Raw genomic sequence first — 20,737 nt, forward strand, 5'->3', positions numbered from 1 at the left:
ACTCCTAAATGTTCTTGTTCTCCCCCCCCCCCCCCCCCCGCTCCCTCTCCCCCTCGTTCTTTGATCTCACGAGCTAATTGAAAATCGTTGGAATATTCCAGATGAAAGTCGATACTCCCGAGGCAGAAGCAGAATCGGACATTGAAGACGACATCTCTGAACCCGACGAAGACACGATCGCTGGACAAATGGCCATGATGAAAGGCCAACCGGTGCGACGGTCTCAAGTTCACGACGATGATGAAGATGGTGAGGGAGATAGTGACGAGGAGGAAGACGACGAGGAAGATTCGGATTCAGATTCAGATTCGAGTGACAGTGACAGTAGTAGTAGTTCAGATTCCGATTCGGAATGATCTCTCTCCCCCCAAAAAAGAGGACATTCAATTCAGCTGCGATTTCTTATGTCATAACCCTCTGGATTGAAGCGAGAGAGCAAAGAGAAAAGTGGTGGGCTCGAAATCGAATCAACCTTGCAAAACTCCTTTCCCTCGACCCGTCTCCCACCACTCGTCGTTGATGAAATCTTCGTGCAAGACGGTCAACTGTCGTTTGGGTTTCGGAGGCGTTTTGCGTTGTCGCATATGCTTGACCGGAGTCGTATCTCCTTCGGGACGAGCTTCCGCATCAGTCGCGATAGGCGGATTTCGAGTTTCTACCTGTTGTTCCCGAGATCATGCAACATCAGACGTCATTCATGGGAAAGCGAAAGAGGATGAGAGTCTGGAAAACTGACCGGTGTCGTTACGGGTTGAGAGATTGGGACCGTTTCCCACATGACCAAACTACCTTTCCGGAACATGGCGGGTTCGTTGTTGTAGTTGATTCCGAATTCAGTGTGCAACATTTCTTGCTTCTGACTCGATATTGTGCCCTACAAGGAGTGAAAATTCAGGATGCCGTGACAAGAGAGCGCGTTGGAGAGAAAGGCTTGCAAGAAAACGCACACTGAGTTCTTTGTTTGCTTCCTGGGCTGATCTACCTCCTTTCAGGACCAGCGTCCAGAAGCACGTGTTGTACAAATTGTTGATATGAGCTGCAAAAATACGCAGAATACGCGATTAGGCACAGTCTTGGGAATCTTTGGAGGGGGGAGGAACAGCGTACTATCGACTTGACGCCATCTCATGTAATCTCGGATCTCGTTCTCCGTCACGTATTCGACTATCCTGAAAGCGTAGTCCAAAGAAATTCTCGGTCAAAGGGGGGTTCTCGGGTCTCGGCATGGAACCGGAGAGCTGGAGTCCTACCGTCCATCAAACACGGGCAACTCGGAGAAATCGAGAGGCGAATTTGGGAAATATTGCGACCACAGGTAGACGTATGCAGATGAAAAGATCGATGTTACGAGGGTCACGAGTTTGCTGTATGCGCCGGGAGCGATCTTGATCAGATGGACCTGCATTTGGGGAAAATTGAATGAACAAACCTTTTCCGTCGACCGTGTAATTGACAACCCGACTTGAACACGAAACTTTAAATTGGGTATCAGGAAAGAATGGTCAGATTGAATTGTGCATGTAATCTGACGAGTCGAATGTGTGCAAGCTTACCTGTACTCGTCGCTCTCGCCAAAGGCCATGACACACTCTCCATTGAGTTCCCTGCCTCCCATGACGCGCTTGGCCGCCTCGTTCATGAGCGTCAGGGCATTGACGTCGTTCGGCTTAGCAAAGTCGTGCGCTTTCGAGAATCCATGGAATCCTTTGCCGTCGAGTCGGATAATGAAGAAAGTCGAAGGCAGCAGCGGGTCTGGTAGTTCGAACCGTTTGACGTACTCGTAGCGCGAACCGGCCATGTCGACGCGCTCAAACAGTCCCAGGCGATGCGAGTGGAGTGAACAAGACGGTACTCGACGCGACTCTTTCAACATTGATGCCCGATGTCTCATCTATAAATTTCTCGTCACGCGCAACTTGTACAATCCTCTCGAGAATCCAGAAATCTTCAGCACGATCCATTTTGAATTCGAGGAGAGCATTAGACGAGTCTAGTTACATATCGTCTGCGCTAGAATCCTCTTCGTCTGCCTCGATCTCGTCACTATCGTCGTCCACCTCATCATCACTGTCAGCTCCTTCGACAGCGAGAGCGGAAAATACACTTTGAATCGCCTTGACCGCTTTCTCATCCGCGCTGTCCTCCTCTTCCTCCGTGTCTCCTTCTTCTTCTTCTTCTTCACTCTCACTCCCTTCTTCCCCTTCCGTATGCGTGTGTTCGCCCTCGTCATCGGTACGAATTTCAGAATCGACCCATCCTGATCCTGCTTTCGGTTGAAACTCTTTCAACCAGATTCCTTCTTGAGTTTCGGTACCTTGACTCGTCACGTCGCCTTTGAACGGGGGTCGGAATCCCCAAGGAATCGCTGAAGAGTGTAACTGCCTGAGGATGAATGCTCCTGAACGATAAATGTCGGGTCGACCAACTTTGGCCGTGACGAAACCTAAGAAAAAACCCAGGAGCAGAATCAGCTTTCTGCCCCCTTTTCTCAGGAGGACTGTTGATATGTTACCTTGTTGGAGAGCGTAGTCAGCCAACAATTCGTCTGTTGTCCAACGACCAATGTCGTTCCGTACGACGGGAACGTCCACGTCGAGTGAGAACTCGTCTCGTGCTTTCTCCTCTGCTTCAATCTCGTCTTGATGTTTCAATCTCAACACCTTCTCCAATGGAATCCTCTGTCCAATGAACCTCAACACGGGTTCAACGTTTTGAATCGGCAAGATCCCCGCAAGGACTTGTCGTTCCAATCCTGCACTCGAAGGACAGACGAGTCCAGGACAATCACACAATCGAAGGTGTGCGTTCCAGTAGATCGTTTGCAACGTTTTCGTCTTGCCCGGCGTGCGACTTGCGCGTACGACTTTGCGACCCAGGAGAGCGTTCAAGAGACTCGATTTGCCCACGTTGGGTTGACCTAGTACCAGATGACCTGGATGAGCCCGTCATACCCTCTGGTAGAGAGGAAGGAAGAAAGTATGTACCAATCAATCCGACGGTCAGGAAGGGATACGCGTCGTCGCCCTGCTGTTCGGAACCCGGTTGCGTTTCGTTCTCTCCCTCGGATCCTTGTTCTCGATTGGCTTCGATTTCTCGATCGATCTGTTTCTCGTCTTGCCTGACGACAAACTTGCGTTCCTCCTTCTTGCGACGACGTTTGCCTTGCCACGATTCATCTCCTGCATGAGCACCGGTTGCGACTCCTTCCTGTTCGACACTGTCCCAATCGACGTCCCGTCGGAGTCTTGGAGACCATCGTGCGAGTTTGACCGGATCAGCTGCGACGAGGTCGGGAGGGGTCAAGAGTGTCGAGTGTGCCGAACGTAGTGCAGTCAGGAGTGCATGGCGTGCCGGTGGTGGTGCAGAGGGAATAAATTTGGTTTGAGTACCTGATGCGATAGAGAAAGAGGGGGAAACGTTAGCATTCTTGATTGAAAGGTGCTTTTTTGCTATTCGTTCGCGTCACTCACCTTGAGTATCTTGACCTTTCTCTTCCTCGCGATAGCTTTCCATCATGACGACACTGACTCCTTCACCTTCAGTCTCTTCGAACCAGAGTTTCCACGCTTCCGAGAGCCAACGCGGGACGAGGTCGCATTTCGTCAGGACGAGGACGAGAGGTTTGCGCGGTTTGAGCGAGTGCAAGTACGCGCGTAGCGAAGGTGGATAGTGCAGGAGTGGGAATCGAACATCTAAGCACGGTGATTCAGCCGAAAGCGTCAGCTGTAAGAGACTCTTGTTTTTCGAAGGAGAAAAACGGACCGATCAGCACGAGGAGAATCTCGGAGATCTCGGTCGTCCTCCACAACTGTCGCCACACGTTCAAATTGCGCTCGTAAAAGGTCGGGGACGAGTTGATCGCGGTGGGAAGATCACTGTAATCGCCATCAGGATCAACGGCGCGTCGAGCCGAGGTCATCTCGAGGAGCGCTTCGTCGGTCGCAGTGAGCCATTTGCGAAACATTCCCTCTAAGGTTGCGTGCGGGAGGATCAGACATGATCACAAGACGACGGAGGGCGCGAAAGACGGACCTTCGTTCTTCTCGACCTCCTTCTTGGTCGAGTTGTAGCTCCATTTCGGTCGTTTCGGGCACATGAGGTCTTCTCCTCGAGGAGGTTGCAATTCTTCGACCCTCAGGACACCGACGTGCTCGGGAATGGGGCGTTCGAGGATTTCGGTCGCGGCTTTGATGCGGTGAATGTCTTGAACCTCTTTCGGCAAGCGGATGAACCTCGACTCGAGGGCCATGCGCGAGCCATGCATCTCGTCGCGGGAACGCTGTTCGGCAGTCTTGAACTTGGCAAGAGTGGACCTGACAGTCTTGGGCTGCGATTGCGGAGTGATTGAGAGAGAAGTAGCAGCAGCGGCGGCGGCATCGGCTGGATGCAGGACTGGAGTGTGGTTCGCCTGTTTGACTGCACGTTTGTGCTGCAGCTGGGCTTTGCGCGCCTTGCCCGAGATGGGTTTCTGTTCGAGTGAAATTGCAGTCGATCGATGCCATCATCGTTGAGCAACTTTTTATCCACGCCGCTGATGCGTGCGGTTGGGGCATACCTTGCGTGCCATGAGTATAGTACTGTCGGTGTGGGTCCTGAGGCGGGAGAACCGAGCGGTGAGGGTCGAGAGTGCAAGGTTCGTGCGATGCGCCTGTCGCAGTCGCGCTGCTCGCGGCGGGAGAGTCAAAATTCCCGCGGGCGGCTTCTCAACTTGCTCGCTCATCTCGTCTCGACTCCGCTTCATTCTCTTCTCTTTGGGGTGCAGTCGTCAGCCGGAATGGTGAGTCCTCCTGTTCAGATCTCTCTCAGCGTGCATGCTGTGCCCAACGCGACTAGCCGGGGTTTTTCTCTCACCATCGACTCGGCACGACGCGGTCGAACCCGAGAACCCTCGCTGACTCGCTCCGTATGTCGTGTGTCAGGCGAAAACCGCTACCCATGTCGACAAGGTGTCGATTCTCGGCAGGTCAGTCTGGCACTTCCCACTCGCATCGCGGCAACTCTGTTCGCAATCCGCTCACTCGCATCTCCCCATCCAGTGAATCGATCCACTGCGGGTTCCACCTGATCCCGTACATCGTCGAGACCGTCCTCTCGACCCTCAAGTCGTCCACCTACGTCCTCATCACCGACTCGCACCTCGCCCACCTGTACCTCCCCGCGTTCAGCACCGCGTTCGAAGCCGCGATCGCCGACCTCCCCTCGAACAACCGACCCCGATGGATCACTCGCACGATCGCACCCGGAGAACAGTCCAAGAGCCGCGAGACCAAGGCCGACCTCGAAGATTTCCTCCTCTCGCACCGCTGCACGCGCGACACTGTCATCCTCGCCCTCGGAGGCGGAGTCGTTGGAGACCTCGTCGGATTCGTCGCTGCGACCTTCATGCGTGGAGTCAAGTTCTGTCAGATCCCGACCACCTTGCTCGCCATGGTCGATTCGGCCGTCGGAGGCAAGGTGCGTACAGTTCCTCCCTGCGAATCACCCGAATCATTTTCGTCTGACTTTCTTGTCTCTCGATTCTTAGACTGCGATCGACACCCCTCTCGGCAAAAACCTGATCGGAGCCTTCCACCAACCTTCGTACATCTTCATCGACGCGTCTTTCCTCGAGTCGCTCCCGCGCCGCGAATTCGTCAACGGAATGGCCGAGGTTGTCAAGGTGAGTTCGATAGATTTTGCCCGGTCTCTGCGCCAGAAGTTTTCACACTGACGACGGCTTTCTGTTCGCGACGCAGACCGCAGCTATCTGGGACGAGGAAGAATTCGCAAAACTCGAGTCCGGGGTTGCCGACATCCACGCCGCCGTCACTGGTTCTTCGACTCGAGATTCGTTCGCTGGACGCACGATCGAAACTCGCTCGGCCGCCCAGTCGCTCCTCCTTTCCGTCATCCGAGGTTCGATCGCGACCAAGGCCCACATTGTCACGGTCGACGAGAAAGAGACCGGTTTGCGCAATCTCGTCAACTTTGGACACACAATCGGACACGCAATTGAAGCCGTCATGACTCCCGACGTCCTCCACGGCGAGTGCGTCAGTGTCGGCATGGTCCTCGAAGCCGAAGTCGCGCGCTCGATGGGTGCTCTCGGCAATGCCGCCGTCGGTCGTCTCACTCGTTGCCTCAAGGCACACGGTCTTCCCATCTCGGTCGAAGATGCCGTCTTTACGAAATCTGCCAAATCCGCGCGCCTCAACGTCGAGACCTTGCTTGACATCATGCGCGTCGACAAGAAGAACGCTGGCAATGTCAAAAAAATCGTCATCCTCTCGCGGATCGGCAAAACCCTCGAAGAGCGTGCAACGGGCGTTCCCGACGAGATCATCGCTCGAGTCCTCTCACCGGCAGTCCGGGTCTTCCCCGGTCCCCCTTCGGTCGAACACTTCAAACTCGCGACTCCTGGTTCCAAATCGATTTCGAACCGAGCTCTCGTGCTCGCCGCTCTCGGAAAAGGTACCTGCAAGCTCGGCAACCTGCTTCACTCTGACGACACTCAAGTCATGATGGCCGCCTTGAACGAAATGAAGGGAGCCGAGTTCACTTGGGAGGACAACGGCGAGACGCTGGTCGTGCAAGGAAACGAAGGCAGGCTGTCGCCCCCGAAAGATTCCAAAGAGGTTTACCTCGGAAACGCTGGAACTGCCGCACGCTTCTTGACCACCGTTTGCACCCTCGTCAAACCCGAGGGAGAACTCCAGCACACGATCGTGACTGGAAACGCTCGCATGAAGCAGCGCCCGATCGGCCCCCTCGTTGACGCCCTGCTCGCGAACGGCACTTCTGTCGAATACCTCGAGGGTCAAGGAACGCTCCCGCTCAAGATTGCCGCTACCGAGTCGGGCTTCAAGGGAGGTAGGATCCAGTTGGCTGCGTCCGTCTCGTCGCAATACGTCTCGTCGATCCTCCTGTGCGCTCCTTACGCTCAAGAGGAAGTCGTGCTCGAACTCACAGGAGGCGTCGTCATCTCGCAACCCTACATCGACATGACGATCGCCATGATGGCCGCATTCGGAATCCAGGCCGAACGCCTCGTCGAGAACGGAGTTCCTTCAAACGTGTACCGCATCCCGCGCGGCACGTACGTCAACCCTGCCACGTACAACATCGAGTCCGACGCGAGTTCCGCCACCTACTCGCTCGCGATGGCCGCCATGACTGGTACGAGTTGCACGATTCACAACATTGGCTCGTCGTCGCTCCAGGGAGACGCTCGTTTCGCGAAAGACGTTCTCGAACCGATGGGGTGCAAGGTCGTGCAAACCGAAACCGAGACGACAGTGACCGGTCCCCCCGTTGGTCAACTTCGAGCTCTCGGATTCGTCGACATGGAGCCCATGACCGATGCGTTCTTGACGGCGTCTGCGCTCGCTGCGGTCGCTTCCCTGCCCTTCGACCCGGCAAGAAGCCAGAAGCCGAACCAGCCTTCCAACTCGACTCGCATTGGAGGTATCGCGAATCAGCGGGTCAAAGAGTGCAATCGTATCTCGGCCATGCGAACCCAACTCGCCAAGTTCGGCATCGAGACTGACGAATTCGAAGACGGAATTGAGGTGCTTGGAATCAAGCCCGACAACTTGCGCCCGGGAGCGTCTGTTCACTGCTTTGATGACCACCGGGTCGCGATGGCCTTCTCGGTTCTCGCTGCTTGCCCCGGTGCACACGGTGCTGTGCTCGAAGAGAAGCGATGCGTCGAGAAGACTTGGCCCAGTTGGTGGGACGATCTCTCGCGCAAAATTGGCATCAACGTCGTTGGAGTCGAACTGCGCGATTCGCCCGTTGCGTCGACTTCGGCTCCGATCCCGCGTCACTCGACCGATGCGAGCATCTTTGTCCTCGGAATGCGAGGAGCTGGCAAAACTCACATTTCTCGCATCGGAGCGGCTGCACTCGGTTGGCCCGTGCTCGATGCCGACGAGATGTTTGTCACCGAGTATGGAGAAACGGCCAAGGAGTACGTCAACAAGCGAGACTGGCCCGCGTTCCGCAAAGCCGAGACTGCGATCCTCAAGAAGATCATCCTCGAGCGCAGCAAAGGTCACGTCGTCTCGCTCGGAGGCGGAGTCGTCGAGATGGAGGAGAACCGCGAATTGTTGCGAGCGTACGGTCACGGAGGTGGACCGATCGTGCACATCATTCGAGACATTGATGACATTGTCGCGTACCTCAACTCGGAACCTTCACGACCCTCGCTCGGGGAAGACTTGCACGACATCTACAAGCGCCGACAACCATGGCTTCACGAGTTGTCCAATTTCGAGTTTACTAACTTGATCAGCGGGAAACCGAAAGCCCCGAAACTCAACTCAAAGGTATCGGCGAACGGGTTCATCGTGTCTCACACTTCGACGAAAGGAGCTGAAGACGAGGTCGCTCGCTTCTTCCGGTTCATGACGGGAGCGAACACCAACCATGTCGAACTCGAGCGCGAGCTTCCGTCCTACTTCCTCTGCCTTTCCCTCCCGTCGTACACCGCTCCTCATCCTGCTCTCGAAGCGTTCGACGAGCTCACGGCAGGTATCGACGCCCTCGAGCTTCGTGTCGACTTGCTTTCACCCGACGGCAAGACTCCGACCAAGCCGACCGTGCCCAACTATGAATACGTTGCGCGTCAACTCGCTGCCCTGCGACAAAAGTCGACCCTTCCAATCATCTTCACCGTCCGTACCGTCTCGCAAGGTGGTATGTGCCCTGACGAGGCCAAGGACGACATTTTCAAACTCATGGAGCTCGGAGTCAAGGCTGGCTGCGAGTATGTTGACATGGAGATGCGGTGGGACCCACGCCGGATGCGCGACTTTGTCAACATCAAGCAATCGACCAAGATCATTGCGTCGTGGCACGACTTCTCGGGTGGACTCAAGTGGGACACTCAAGAGGCCGTCGAGCGCTACAAGCTCGCCGACGAGTATGGAGACGTTATCAAGATTGTTTCAAAGGCCACTGGACTTCTCGACAACTTGACGATGCTGCGCTTCCGTGAAACGTTCCAAGATGGCAAGCCGCTCATCAGCATCAACGTTGGAGCCGACGGACAACTCTCGCGCATTCTGAACCCCGTGTTCAGTCCCGTCAGTCACCCTGCGATCGCTGCTGCTGCCCCTGGACAGCTCTCGTTCGCTCAGGTGCAAACTGGGCTCAACCTCGTCGGTCGTCTGCCAGCCAAGAAGTTCCACTTGCTTGGGTTCCCGGTTGCGCATTCAAAGTCTCCTTTGATCCACAACTCTGCCTTCCAAGCTTTGGGTCTCCCCCACAACTACGGTTACATCGAGGCGACCGAGATTACCGAGACGATCAAGCAGACGATTCGAGCCGAGAACTTTGGTGGCGCTTCTGTCACGAGTAAGTTGCTTCCCAAACTTTCTTCCTAGGTCGCATATGCTGATGTACTTGCGATTTTGACTGCATAGTTCCCCTCAAGCTCGACATTATGCCTCTGCTCGACCAAGTGTCTGACCACGCCAAGCTGATCGGAGCGGTCAACACGATCATCCCGATCCAGGTCGCTGGCGAGACCAAACTCGTTGGAGACAACACGGACTGGCTTGGTTTGCACGAACTGATCGAGCAGAACTTGTCTTCAGACAACGAGCGTACCGATGCCTCGACTTCGCTCGTGCTCGGTGCCGGAGGAACGTGTCGCGCTGCCGTCTACGCTCTGCACCAGGCCGGATTCAAGACGATCTACTTGTTCAACCGCACTCGACCCAACGCGGACAAGATTGTCGAATCGTTCCCGAAAGAGTACAACATTGTACCTCTCACTTCGCTCGACTCGTTCCCTGGAGAACTCCCGGTCGCGATCATCTCGACGATTCCGGCTCAAGGAACCGCGACGCAATACGCACCGAACCCTGATGCTGGAGTCGTCGTTCCGGACTCGATCCTCGCTCGTGAAGATGGAGGTGTTTTGATTGACGTAAGCCCTTGTCAATCTCGCATTGTTTTCCAATCCTGTCCGGTCGACTGACTTATCACTTTCGCTGCCTGTTCCTTTTGCCCTCCAGTGTGCCTACAAGCCCAAGATTACGCCGCTCATCGACCTTGCACAACGTACTCCGGGTTGGACCGGCGTCCCTGGAATCCAAATGCTGCTCGAGCAAGGGTTCTGGCAAAACAACATGTGAGTTGATTCCAGCGCGATATCTGTTCAAGAACTCATGACTGACGCATCTTATTAATGACGATAGGTGGACTGGTCGAGTTTCCCCCAAGGATCAAATCCGGAAAACGGTCTTGTTCGCGTACGATCGGGACAACTAGTCTTTTGGGGATTTCTTTGCGTCCTCATTTGTTCCCTCTTGCCTACTCTTTCTGGAAAACCAAAAGTCAGGCATTCGATGCCGTTAGACATTCTTTTTCGGTTCACTTTCTTTGGCACTGTGAGACCTGGCTGCGAGTCTGCGATGAGAAGCGAAAATATTCGAGAATGCCCTCAAGGCGGATGAATCGCAACGGTATGGATACTCTCAGTGCCCGCCGTCATAGCTATAAATGCAACGCCATAATGCAGTCGAGACCTAGCAAAAGGGAAGAATTTTCGAGATCTAATCGAACCTCTGTCCGCTGCCGCTCGGGTCGATACACATCAATCTCTAGATCGGACAACGATTCTGTCGAGCTTACGAATGCAAATGCTGCCTTGAGCGGATGCCTATCGATTCAAAACAAGAGTCTAGCTAGATACCTCCGCTTGACATTGCGACTCTCTCGCCTGCTCTACGTCCTTCAAGCCGAATCAGAACGAGACTGGAGCGTGCGACTGAGCCATTCGAGCGGTCTGCAAGCCAGCAATCGCCGCTTCTGTCGCTCGCGCCCCACCTCACGACATTCGGCAGCACTGCTGCCAACCAGGCGCACCGTCCATGAGCTTCGCTCACCTCCCTCCGGAGCTCATCTATAGGATCCTGGAACTGGCGGTCGAAGGCCTACCTGCGAGCTTCCGCACCCGGTCCGAAAACCTGCGCAACTTTGCCCTCGTGCATCCGACCTGGAGAAGTGTTGCTCAATCCCTCCTTGAATGCCGAGTCCAGATCGCGAGCTACATGACGGCAAGGATGTTCATCGAACGGCCTCGGACAATCAAGCGAACGGTCGTCCTGGACGAGCTCGAGATCTTTTTCGATTTCGTGTCTCCTCAAGATGATGAATTCTATCCGCTCAGCGACTGGATCCTCAAGCGCTTTCTCATGCAAGATATCATCGTTAGAGCCCTCGTACTGCGCAGCGCCCTCTTCATGAACGCGTTCGCCATCTCCCTTCTTCGCCTTCCTGCTTTTACCCGTGAGCGAGATCCCCTTGAGCCTGCCGTTGCGCTCTCACTCAGATCTACCTGACAGAGCTCCGGCATCTCCGACTCGACATGCCGCTCGATCCCCCTGCGACCGTCTTCAGTTTCCCATTCGCACTCTCGCGTCTCTCAATCTCTGAAATGATGGACCAGCCGCTCGCCCTGCTCGAATCGCTTTTGGCCAACTCGCGCGATACCCTCTTGAGCCTCGACATATTTGTCATCAAGTCGGGCTCACCGCTGCACTCGCGGGTGCTGCAGGTGATTCCGACCCTTCCAACCACCCTGCGCCATCTCTCCGTCTCTTCGCACTGGATCTCGCTGCCCGAATCTCTACTGCAGTTCGCAGTATCGTGCACGAACCTTTCGAGTCTCGTCTTGACCGGTATCGAGTATTCGCAGATCCTGTACCTCGCCGCGACGGTGCGTTCGCGGCTCGCGGTACTAGCGTTCACCTCGCCTTCGTCCTGGAAATGGTCACACGACGAAGCGAGAGCGGCATTCGACTACCTGTTATCCATGCCAAGCCTTCACGATGCGCGAGAACTTTCAATCACTCAGCGCATCGAGTCGAGGGGTGGGGGAGATCCGGCATCAAGCCTAGTCGAGTACAGAGGTCGGAACATGTGCCACTGTAGCTTCGAGCGAACGCACCGTGAGAGCCTTTTCCTGCCGAAACTGCGGGGCTCTTTATGCCGAGCATTGAACCTATTGTTCTCGTCGAGACAGGAAGGGCCCTCCCATGACGTGTCACAAAGTCTGATTGTCTCCTCCTTCATCCGAGCGGGTGTCTCTCGCGGATCGAGCGCCACCAATCGCAACTGAAGTCGACTACCTCCTGAGATCCTGGAGGCGGACCGAACGATCAGTCAAGAAACCTTCCGGCTCTATGTACGGCCTTGGAATCGGAGAACCCTTCGAAATGACCATTCCCTTTGTTCTCTCTCCCCACTTTCATGTGGCACATCCCCTCGTCCGGGTCCACGTAATGCTTCTCCGCAGCGTGGTATGGCTTCTGCACGCTACAGTCGAAGCTCCGTCTTTGGTTCCCGTTCACCACCTACCAACCTTCAGGATCCCGACATTCTGTCCCGGCCGTTCACCCAATCCTTCTTGCCACTTTTCAAGCCACAAACTACTTCAATCATGCCGTTTCAAAAGATCGATCACCGTGAACTCAGCATGTTCTACCTGCTGAATCCGGACCCACGGGACTTTGTCGATGCTTCTCACGACAACCTCCCACGATCTCGACCGCTCAAAATGGGACTCCCCATCTTGGTCCTCATCCACGCTGCAGGCGGGAACGTCTTTTCGTGGTATCGACAAATGGGCGACCCCCGAATCGCTCAAAACTTCAACATTTTCGCGGTCGATTGTCGGTTCCACGGCCTGACAACTGGTCTGTCGCTCCTTGAACTTTTCCTTGCCAAATCGAGAGACTGACGCTGGCACTTGATTACGCTTCAGGCGGAGAACGGAAAACGTATACGCTCGAGGATTCGGCCGAATGTGTCGTCGCGACGCTCGACGAAATGGAATTCGAAAGCTATCACGTCTTTGGAGATCAGGTGCACGGCAGTGTCATTGCAACGTGAGGATGTATGCTCAAGAGGCAGCAGAGTAGAGCTGACGGTGATCCGCTTTCCTCTGGCTTCGTTGCGAGCAGTTGGATTGCGATCAAGAGGGCGGACAAAATCAAGAGTTTGCTCCTCAGCTCTCCTGGATGGTTGCGAGAGTGTCCTGTGGTACGAGATGCGCTACTCATGATCTCTCAAGCGCTCTTCGTCAACAAACCCGGACGAGGGGGAGACGACAGCGGGACGTTGCCCTCGGAACCTCTCAATGATATCATCGCCTATCACGTCGGTGGTCTCGACAGGCTCGCCGACGCGCGGGAAGAGCTCAAATCACGGTTTCAGCAAAGATGTGAGCGTCCTGTTTGATCGAGCTACGGTTTTAACGCAGCTGACATTATTGACTTTTTGTTGCGGACAGATGGTACGGGAAAATCTTTTCACGATAGCAAGTGGCTGTTCCAAACCGTCATCGAGAGGACCGCCATCCCTCAAGAGCTCATGGCTCGGATCACCTGTCCAGTTTTGATCCTCCGAGGGTCGGAAGACAATATGGTCTCGCCAGAAGGCGCGACGGAAGAATGGCGCAGGTAAGACTCTTCGGTTTCGCTATTCGGCACAGAGCAGTGGTTGACTCTGATGGTTGTTTCGATTCTGTTGTGGCGAATAGAGCACTGGTGAATGCGAAAGGAGGTGCGAATTGTCATGTCGTCGCGGGAGCGCCGTCTCTAATCTCCCTGTCCGATCCAAATATCGTCAACCGCATAGTAATGCGCTTCTTGTTACGAGTAGAGGGCAAGAACTAAAGCTCGACACTTTCTGTCTTATTCATTCTCTTTCTCGTTTGAGGACTTCCGCATTGTTGTAGTACTCCACGCAGTGACATCGAGTAGCATTTCTTGCAGGTCGTTCAGCAGGACACGATACAGCGTAAAACGTGACGAGACTATCGGACAAGTACAACAGACGGTCGAACACTGACCTACACTTCGTCTTTCACTCGAGCTCTTTTTAGTGCATCTAAGACTTGGATCGGTTCATTCTCTGTCCGAGTCGAGGACGCTTCCGCCGCGGGCGTAGCAATAGATGCAGCCTTGCCCTGTTTTGTAGGTTTCGGAGGGAACACTGGAGCTTGACACAGCGCACACTGGATGATCGACCACTCAGCGCATCGAACCAAGGGGTGGAGGAGATCCGGCATCAAGCCTAGTCGAGTACAGAGGTCGGAACATGTGCCACTGCAGGTTCGAGCGAACGCATCGTGAGAACCTTTTCCTGCCAAATTCTGGGGCTCTTCATGCCTGGCATTGAACCTATTGTTTTCGTCGAGACAGGAAGGGCCCTCTCATGACGTGTCACAAAGTCTGATTGTCCCCGACCTCATCCGAGCAGATACCTCTCGCGGATCGAGCGCCATCAATCGCAAGTTCAACTGAAGCCGACTACCTTTGTCCTGGAGGCGGACTGAGCGATTTGTCAAGAACCCTTCCGGCTTTACGAGCCAATTACGGCCTTGTGATCGGAGAACCCTTCGAAACGCACGGCCCTTCTGTTCTCTCTCCCCTCGTTCAAGTCACACGTCCCTCCACTCTGATCCACGAAACGCTTCGCCGAAGCATTCTACACGCTACCTTTGAAGCTCTCTCTCTTTCGTTCCTGTTCATTAGCCACAATCTGCAGAATCCTAACCTCTGTCCCGCCGACACTCAACCCTTCTTGCCATTCTTCGATCTACAGTCCACTTCGATTATGCCGTTTAAACAGATCGATTACCGCGAACTCAGCATGTTCTACTTGCTGAATCCAGACCCACGGGACTTTGTCGACGCTTCTCACGACAACCTCCCTCAATCTCGACCGCTCAAAGAGGGACTCCCCATCTTGGTCCTCATCCACGCGGCCGGCGCCAGTATCTTTTCGTGGTATCGACAAATGTCTGACCCCCGACTCGCTCAAAACTTCAACATTTTCGCGGTCGATTGTCGGTTCCACGGCCTGACAACTGGTCTGTCGCTGCTCGAAATTTTCTGTACCGACTCGGGAGTGTGACGCTAAAGCTTGATCATGACTCAGGCGGAGAACGTAAAACGCACACGCTCGAGAACTCGGCCGAATGTGTCATCGCGACGCTCGACGAAATGAATTTCGAAAGCTATCACGTCTTTGGAGATCAAGTGCACGGCAGTGTCATTGCAACGTAAGGGATTTGTGCTAAAGATGTAGCAGAGTAGAGCTGACGATGATCCGCTCTCCTCTGGCTTCATTGCGAGCAGTTGGATTGCGATCAAGAGGGCGGACAAAATCAAGAGTTTGCTCCTCAGCTCTCCTGGATGGTTGCGAGAGTGTCCTGAGGTTCGAGACGCCTTACTCACGGTCTCTCAAGCGCTCTTTGTCAACAAGCCCGGACGAGGGGGAGATGACAGCGGGACCTTGCCCTCGGAACCTCTCGATGATATCGTTGCCTATTTCATCAGTGGTCTCGATAGGCTCGCCGACGCGCGGCAAGAGCTAAAATTGAGGTTTCAGCAGAGATGTGAGCGTCCTGTTTGATCGAGCTACGGTTCTGAACGCAGCTGACATTATTGACCTTTTTGTTGCGAACAGATGGTACGGGAAAACCTTTGCACGATAGCAGGTGGCTGTTCCAATCCGTCATCGAGAGAACCGCCATCCCTCCAGACCTCATGGCTCGGATCAGCTGTCCAGTCTTGATCCTGCGAGGGTCGGAAGACAACATGGTCTCGCCAGAACGCGCGACGGAAGAATGGCGCAGGTAAGACTCTTCGGGTTCGCTATTCGGCACAGAGCAATGGTTGACCCTGATGGTTTTTTTGTTCCTTCTTTGGGCTATGTTACCGCGGACAGAGCGCTGATCAATGCGAAAGGAGGTGCGAACTGTCATGTCATCGCGGGAGCTCCGTCTCTGATCTCCCTGTCCGATCCAAATATCGTCAACCGCATAGTAATGCGCTTCTTGTTACGAGTAGAGGGCAAAGACTGATAGCTCGACACTTTCTGCCTCATCTACTGTCTTTCTCGTTCGAGGATTTCCGCATTATTGTAGTACTTCACGCAGTGTAACCGAGTAGCATTTCTTTATAGTCGTTCAGCAAGATACGATGGAGCGTAAAACGTGACGAGACTGTGGGACAAGTACAACAGACGGTCGATCACTGTACTACACTTCGTCTTCCACTCGAGCTCGTTCTCGTGTATCTGAGACTTGGACCGGTCCCTCCTCCGCCCGAGTCGAGGATGGTTCCTCTGTAGGTGCAGCAGCAGGTGCAGAAGTCTTGCCCGGTTTTGTAGGTTTCGGAGGGAACACTGGAGCTTGACACAGCGCACACTGGATGATCGACCACGACGTTCAGTTCTTACGTCGTCCATTACAAGAAATCTTACAGGGATACTCACCCTTCCGGAAACCGCCAACCAGTCTTTGAGGCAGGATTCGTGAAACGCATGTCCACATGGAAGCAACAAGAGGATTTCGGGCTTCCAATTCGAAGACTCGAGAGTACCGCGCAAAGGTGGCAGTTCATACTCGGACAGGCAGATCGCGCATGCGTTTTGCGACTCGGGAAGTTGGATCGGAAGAGTTTTGATCGGGAACGGAGGATACATGTCCAGCGTCAATGGATTGGCAGTCGCGTGAGTCGTGGTGCCGGAGCCGCCCGAGGATCGCCACAATCGCCACCATTGCGTCTTCTTTGTCGTCTTGGCCGGTGCATTTGTCGATTGGACCGAAGCAGTCTCGACAGTGGAATCGGTTGCCTTTTTGGTTTCGTCCTCCTGGTCGACAACAGGTTCAGAAGGCAGCGTGCCGCTGTAAGACTCGAAGCATCGTTAGAAATTGCGCTTCAGGCAACATCCACTGCAAGACCGGCTCACGTAAAAATCCGACGCGGCAATTTGTCCATGTCGCCCTTCTTGAGGGGTCCGACTTCGTGTTTTTTCTGACCCCATCCCCAGTGCCGGATGCCAAACTGTTTTCGAATCAACCAATCAATCGTGTGAAGTGCGCTTTTGTAAGCACAGCGGATGGAGCAACTCACGAGGAGAATCGGGAGGCAGAAGATTGCGAATGCGCATAGGAGAAAGAACTCGAGAACCCAAAGCCAACTGAGAATGACCGCCGCAAGCGCGCCTCGGTACAGAACTGGATTCGTCGCTGGGCAGGTGTTGGTCGAAATGATCCAAATGTTGCCTAGAAGGAACACGATCAAGCCATAAAGGGAGACAATGTCGGACAGCTTCTTGAAGCGCCAATCGACCTGTCGATTGCCGATGATTCGATTCCGTTCAAGTTCTTCTCGACGCTCGGGAGTATCACGACGGGTAGTTCGAGGCGAGATCGAGGACCACAGCGCTCCTGGGAGCGCAAGGCAGAGCCGAACGATCAGGAGGATCAAGTAAAGCTTGAGGTTCTGATCGCACGGCTTGCTGTAGCTGACTGCAAGGATGACGACGAATGCAATGACTTGTGCTGCTCCCACGAACGTAGTGAATGCGAGCCGCGATCGTCGTTGTCCATCTGTTGTCGCGAACCAGTCAGCACCGCCACTAGGCCGATGACTGAGCGACCAGCGGAACCAGACCCACCCATGCCACTTGCAGCCAGCCCGAGACGTCGCATTACGCCTAACCTGACTTCGAGAGCTGGCGGGAGCCGCGTGCGTGCCGGTGTGTCTGCGGGTGCTGCGGATCCATTCGGTTCGGGCTGTGCGGGAGGGAACGAGGCGGAAGACAGGCTTGGACACGCTATAGGCGGATCAGAGTTGATCGTGTTGCTCATATACTGTGTACTCCGAACGTCGGTGGAACTTGCGTTGAATGAGAGACAGCGGTATCGGATGCCGCGCACGCCTCGCGTGCGACTCTACCAATATTTCTCGGCAAACCCCACATGAAAATCAGATCCCTTGACTATACAGTAACGCTCTCCAATAACGAGACGGACTGGGTTCAAGGGCCGTACGTAGAATCCGGTTCTCAACAGGCTCGACGCCGCGCTGACTATCGAATTGGGAGAGCAATCGAGCTCGGTTGCAAATTTCTGCGTGATCGTACGCTACTTCCTTTGCTGTTCAGACGAGCATTCATATTGGTTTTCGAACGGCCGGAAATGAAGCGAAAGATAAACCTCTCGGAGCAGTACCATCTCTGAGCATGAAGAGAACGTTTAAAGCGGGAACAGAGCAATGTTGGGGGACTCAGTCGGTCCCGCAAATCCAGCAAATTCTACCAGAGGAGGGTGTAAGGTCAAGGCTTCCACCAGAGCGGAGGGACAGACGAGAAGGCATCGAACGAATATGAGCTGCAATCAATATTATATAAATTTTGGTTCAGCAAACATCCATATCCTAGCTCCTAGGCCACTGTTCCCTACGTTATACTGACACAGGAGAACCTAGCTCTGAAACACGCTCTGTCCCTCTTCCATCGTGCGATCTGGTGAGTGCCGGTCTGCTGAGTGCCGGTACCCAACGACCTTCCAGACGGGTCCCGGGGGCTGCTGTGCACGAGGTCGAGGTCGGCTAGAACGGTGAAGATGTGGTCGCGCGGACTCTGCAATCCTTTGCCTCCTGCTCCTTCGCCCTGCGATGGTTTTCCGTCTCATTTATGCCAGGATTCATTTTAAGGAACTTGTTGTATTTTGCCTGAAGCCCTAGGTAGAACTCCCTCGACTGCTTTTGTACCTTATGCCGCGCTTTCTTTTCCTCAGGTCATCTGACTGCGCCGTTGTCCTCGAGATTCGAATGGTGGATCGACAGCGCTTTAGCGATTCCTCCCTCGAGCTTATCCCGCATTGCTATCAACTCCGAATATTGCGGTCGTATAATTCCTTGGGCAGCGCCCAATCCTCGGGTGACGACCATTCCAGACGATTGGGCGCTATCGAAAGGGTTCTGATCCGGGATGTCATGCCTCGTGAAGGCTGGCCAATGGTGCTGCGCGGAAGCGGAGGAGGTTCGATGCAGGGGCCCTCCAGAAGTCGAACTAATTACGGGCGTCGAGGTCGGACCGGCGCGACGCTCTCGTTGAACCGCAACGAATTCGGGTGAGGGACTCCCTGGTCCTCCTAGGCCATATAAGACTGGATGACGCGTCGACCTTCGAGGTTGAGGGTGGACAAGGTTTGCACCAGCATGACCGGTCATGACAGGAGAGGCAGATTTTGAAGGCACATTTCGGCGAGGTCACAGGGTTCCGTAACGGTGTTGAACGGCAAATTGAAGTCTGGCTGACCGTGGCGCGCCGAAGTGGAGGAGATGGAGCGCGGGGTTTGATCATAAGGCGGAAGAAATACGCGCGTCGAGGGAGAGTTTCGCGACTGAAGAGCGACAAATTCGGGCGGGAGATTCGGCAGTCTTGCTAAAGTCGTCAGCCTTCGTGTTTGAGGTTGTACAAGGCTTGTACTGGCATGACCAATTGTGAGAGGAGAGTCTGGTCGCGGAGGCTTGCAAAAATCGGCGAGGGTTTCAACGTAGTCGGAGACAGGGGAAGAGCGCGATGGCGGAGCTTGCCGGCTTGCAGGGAGGTACGGACGCGGCGAGATCGAAAACGTCAGCATCGATGGATCGATGGTTTGCGCGTGGGTCGCCCATGACGAAGCGCCGTGATCAGAACTCGATGTTTCCGCCCATGGATGTTCGCCCTGATCGGACCACGCTGCGTCTGAGATCGGTCGCGAGGCAGCAGAAGTCAGGATTAGCTCCGTAGACAAGGAGCGAGACGAGGGCAGCGCGGCGCGGCGAGCCTACCGAGGATTTCGGCGATCACGGACCGTGTGCGCGAGCCTGTGGGTCCGAGCGCGTCGTGAACAGGAGGCCAACACTCGGACAGAGTTCCAGCTTAGGATTCTTCGCGTAGAGCTCGGACGTTGGTTCAAGGGCGAGGGTGTCACTGGGTATCAGCAATGAGCAGCCAAGGGGCAGTCATGCCGCGCCGTTTTGGCAATAGCTTGAGCATAGGTCCCCCGGGTCTTACATTTGAAAAACTCTCTCAGTTCTCGCTTTTTGGTCCTTCCGTTGACCTTTCCTGGTATACGAACACTTTTTAACCGTGTATAAATCCACGATTTGCGATAGCGACTCTGGAAAGCGAGATTGGGATCCCGCCTCGCTGGAGAGCCGATCGCTGCTCCCAGTTGTACGTAAGCGTTTCAAGAAGCTATTGACAGGGTGTTTTGCTACCCAGATGGGCTGAGAGAGACTTGATCTGCCGAGTTCTGCGGAGGCTAAAGAGTTATTCTCCGCGGACAGATCGTCACGCATGGACGTAGTCGCCCAGCGGAGGGGACCACGGGATCTCATGACTTTGCCTGAATACCGGATCACAGTAGCGGCCACACCGGAGGTAGAGACGAGATGGAGAGGAGCCAAAACCTGGCTAGAAATTTAAATGAAACAGATTCGCATTGCTCTTCTACAGACATCGTCTGTACACATGAGTAGTGTAGCATCCACCAGACTCATTGCATCTGCCTAATGCGCGCCATAGCAAAGGTTGAGGAATTCGAGTGCGGCGGAAGCGCTTGCTGGGCTCAAAATGTGAGACCCGCGACATGACTGCATGCCCCTTGGAGCAGCGATATCGTAGAGACGGTAAAGCGTCTCTAGCTGCGTCGCCCGCACGAGTATATTCGCTCCGCAAGCGCACGCTTACCTTTCGTCGAACTGTCGTATATCGCGATCTATGACGGTATTGTGTTGTAGCAGATGACAATGTTATCCTCTAATCAACGCTCGGGCCAGTTCGACTTTTTCTGCATAAGCGAGAATGTAAAGCCTTGCGACAGCTTTACTTCCGACCCCACTGGCCAGATACTCCTAATGATGCCGCACAACTCTAAGATAATCCGGCGACAGATCAT

The 20,737-nt window shown here is 54.5% G+C and overlaps 7 protein-coding genes across 7 annotated transcripts; 4 read left to right on the forward strand and 3 right to left on the reverse strand.

Moving 5' to 3' along the window:
- Positions 1-101: 101 nt before the first annotated feature.
- On the forward strand, positions 102-356 carry JCM15063_005829 (uncharacterized protein; the record flags this gene model as incomplete). Its single annotated transcript, XM_076676585.1, has 1 exon — positions 102-356. A coding segment is annotated over one exon (255 nt), but the record flags the coding sequence as incomplete, so codon positions are not given.
- Positions 357-467: 111 nt separating this feature from the next.
- On the reverse strand, positions 468-1,798 carry THG1 (tRNA guanylyltransferase; the record flags this gene model as incomplete). The annotated part of the gene is made up of 7 exons (XM_076676586.1): positions 468-659; positions 737-874; positions 948-1,036; positions 1,108-1,169; positions 1,251-1,364; positions 1,430-1,474; positions 1,554-1,798. The coding sequence occupies 7 exons, from the start codon at positions 1,796-1,798 to the stop codon at positions 468-470; spliced, it is 885 nt and encodes a 294-aa protein (XP_076536045.1).
- A 196-nt stretch (positions 1,799-1,994) lies between these two features.
- Positions 1,995-4,567, reverse strand: JCM15063_005831 (uncharacterized protein; the record flags this gene model as incomplete). Its single annotated transcript, XM_076676587.1, has 7 exons — positions 1,995-2,443; positions 2,513-2,917; positions 2,985-3,389; positions 3,471-3,692; positions 3,763-3,969; positions 4,033-4,468; positions 4,556-4,567. 7 exons carry the CDS (start codon positions 4,565-4,567, stop codon positions 1,995-1,997), a joined length of 2,136 nt encoding a protein of 711 aa, XP_076536046.1.
- Positions 4,568-4,774: 207 nt separating this feature from the next.
- On the forward strand, positions 4,775-10,257 carry ARO1 (pentafunctional protein ARO1p; the record flags this gene model as incomplete). Its single annotated transcript, XM_076676588.1, has 8 exons — positions 4,775-4,777; positions 4,920-4,963; positions 5,037-5,454; positions 5,525-5,659; positions 5,736-9,336; positions 9,405-9,913; positions 10,002-10,117; positions 10,185-10,257. The coding sequence occupies 8 exons, from the start codon at positions 4,775-4,777 to the stop codon at positions 10,255-10,257; spliced, it is 4,899 nt and encodes a 1,632-aa protein (XP_076536047.1).
- Positions 10,258-10,859: 602 nt separating this feature from the next.
- Positions 10,860-13,667, forward strand: JCM15063_005833 (alpha/beta fold hydrolase; the record flags this gene model as incomplete). The annotated part of the gene is made up of 7 exons (XM_076676589.1): positions 10,860-11,277; positions 11,334-11,707; positions 12,359-12,686; positions 12,755-12,878; positions 12,954-13,213; positions 13,283-13,451; positions 13,532-13,667. 7 exons carry the CDS (start codon positions 10,860-10,862, stop codon positions 13,665-13,667), a joined length of 1,809 nt encoding a protein of 602 aa, XP_076536048.1.
- A 943-nt stretch (positions 13,668-14,610) lies between these two features.
- Positions 14,611-15,862, forward strand: JCM15063_005834 (alpha/beta fold hydrolase; the record flags this gene model as incomplete). The annotated part of the gene is made up of 5 exons (XM_076676590.1): positions 14,611-14,866; positions 14,935-15,058; positions 15,135-15,394; positions 15,466-15,634; positions 15,727-15,862. 5 exons carry the CDS (start codon positions 14,611-14,613, stop codon positions 15,860-15,862), a joined length of 945 nt encoding a protein of 314 aa, XP_076536049.1.
- Positions 15,863-16,039: 177 nt separating this feature from the next.
- JCM15063_005835 (RING finger protein) lies at positions 16,040-17,656 on the reverse strand (the record flags this gene model as incomplete). The annotated part of the gene is made up of 5 exons (XM_076676591.1): positions 16,040-16,207; positions 16,276-16,687; positions 16,753-16,847; positions 16,917-17,395; positions 17,464-17,656. 5 exons carry the CDS (start codon positions 17,654-17,656, stop codon positions 16,040-16,042), a joined length of 1,347 nt encoding a protein of 448 aa, XP_076536050.1.
- Between the last annotated feature and the right edge of the window lie 3,081 nt (positions 17,657-20,737).

Source organism: Sporobolomyces koalae (genome assembly GCF_050403365.1).
Source record: "Sporobolomyces koalae JCM15063 DNA, S_koalae_JCM15063T_v1_ctg5, whole genome shotgun sequence".
Classification (NCBI taxonomy): Eukaryota; Fungi; Basidiomycota; class Microbotryomycetes; order Sporidiobolales; family Sporidiobolaceae; genus Sporobolomyces; species Sporobolomyces koalae.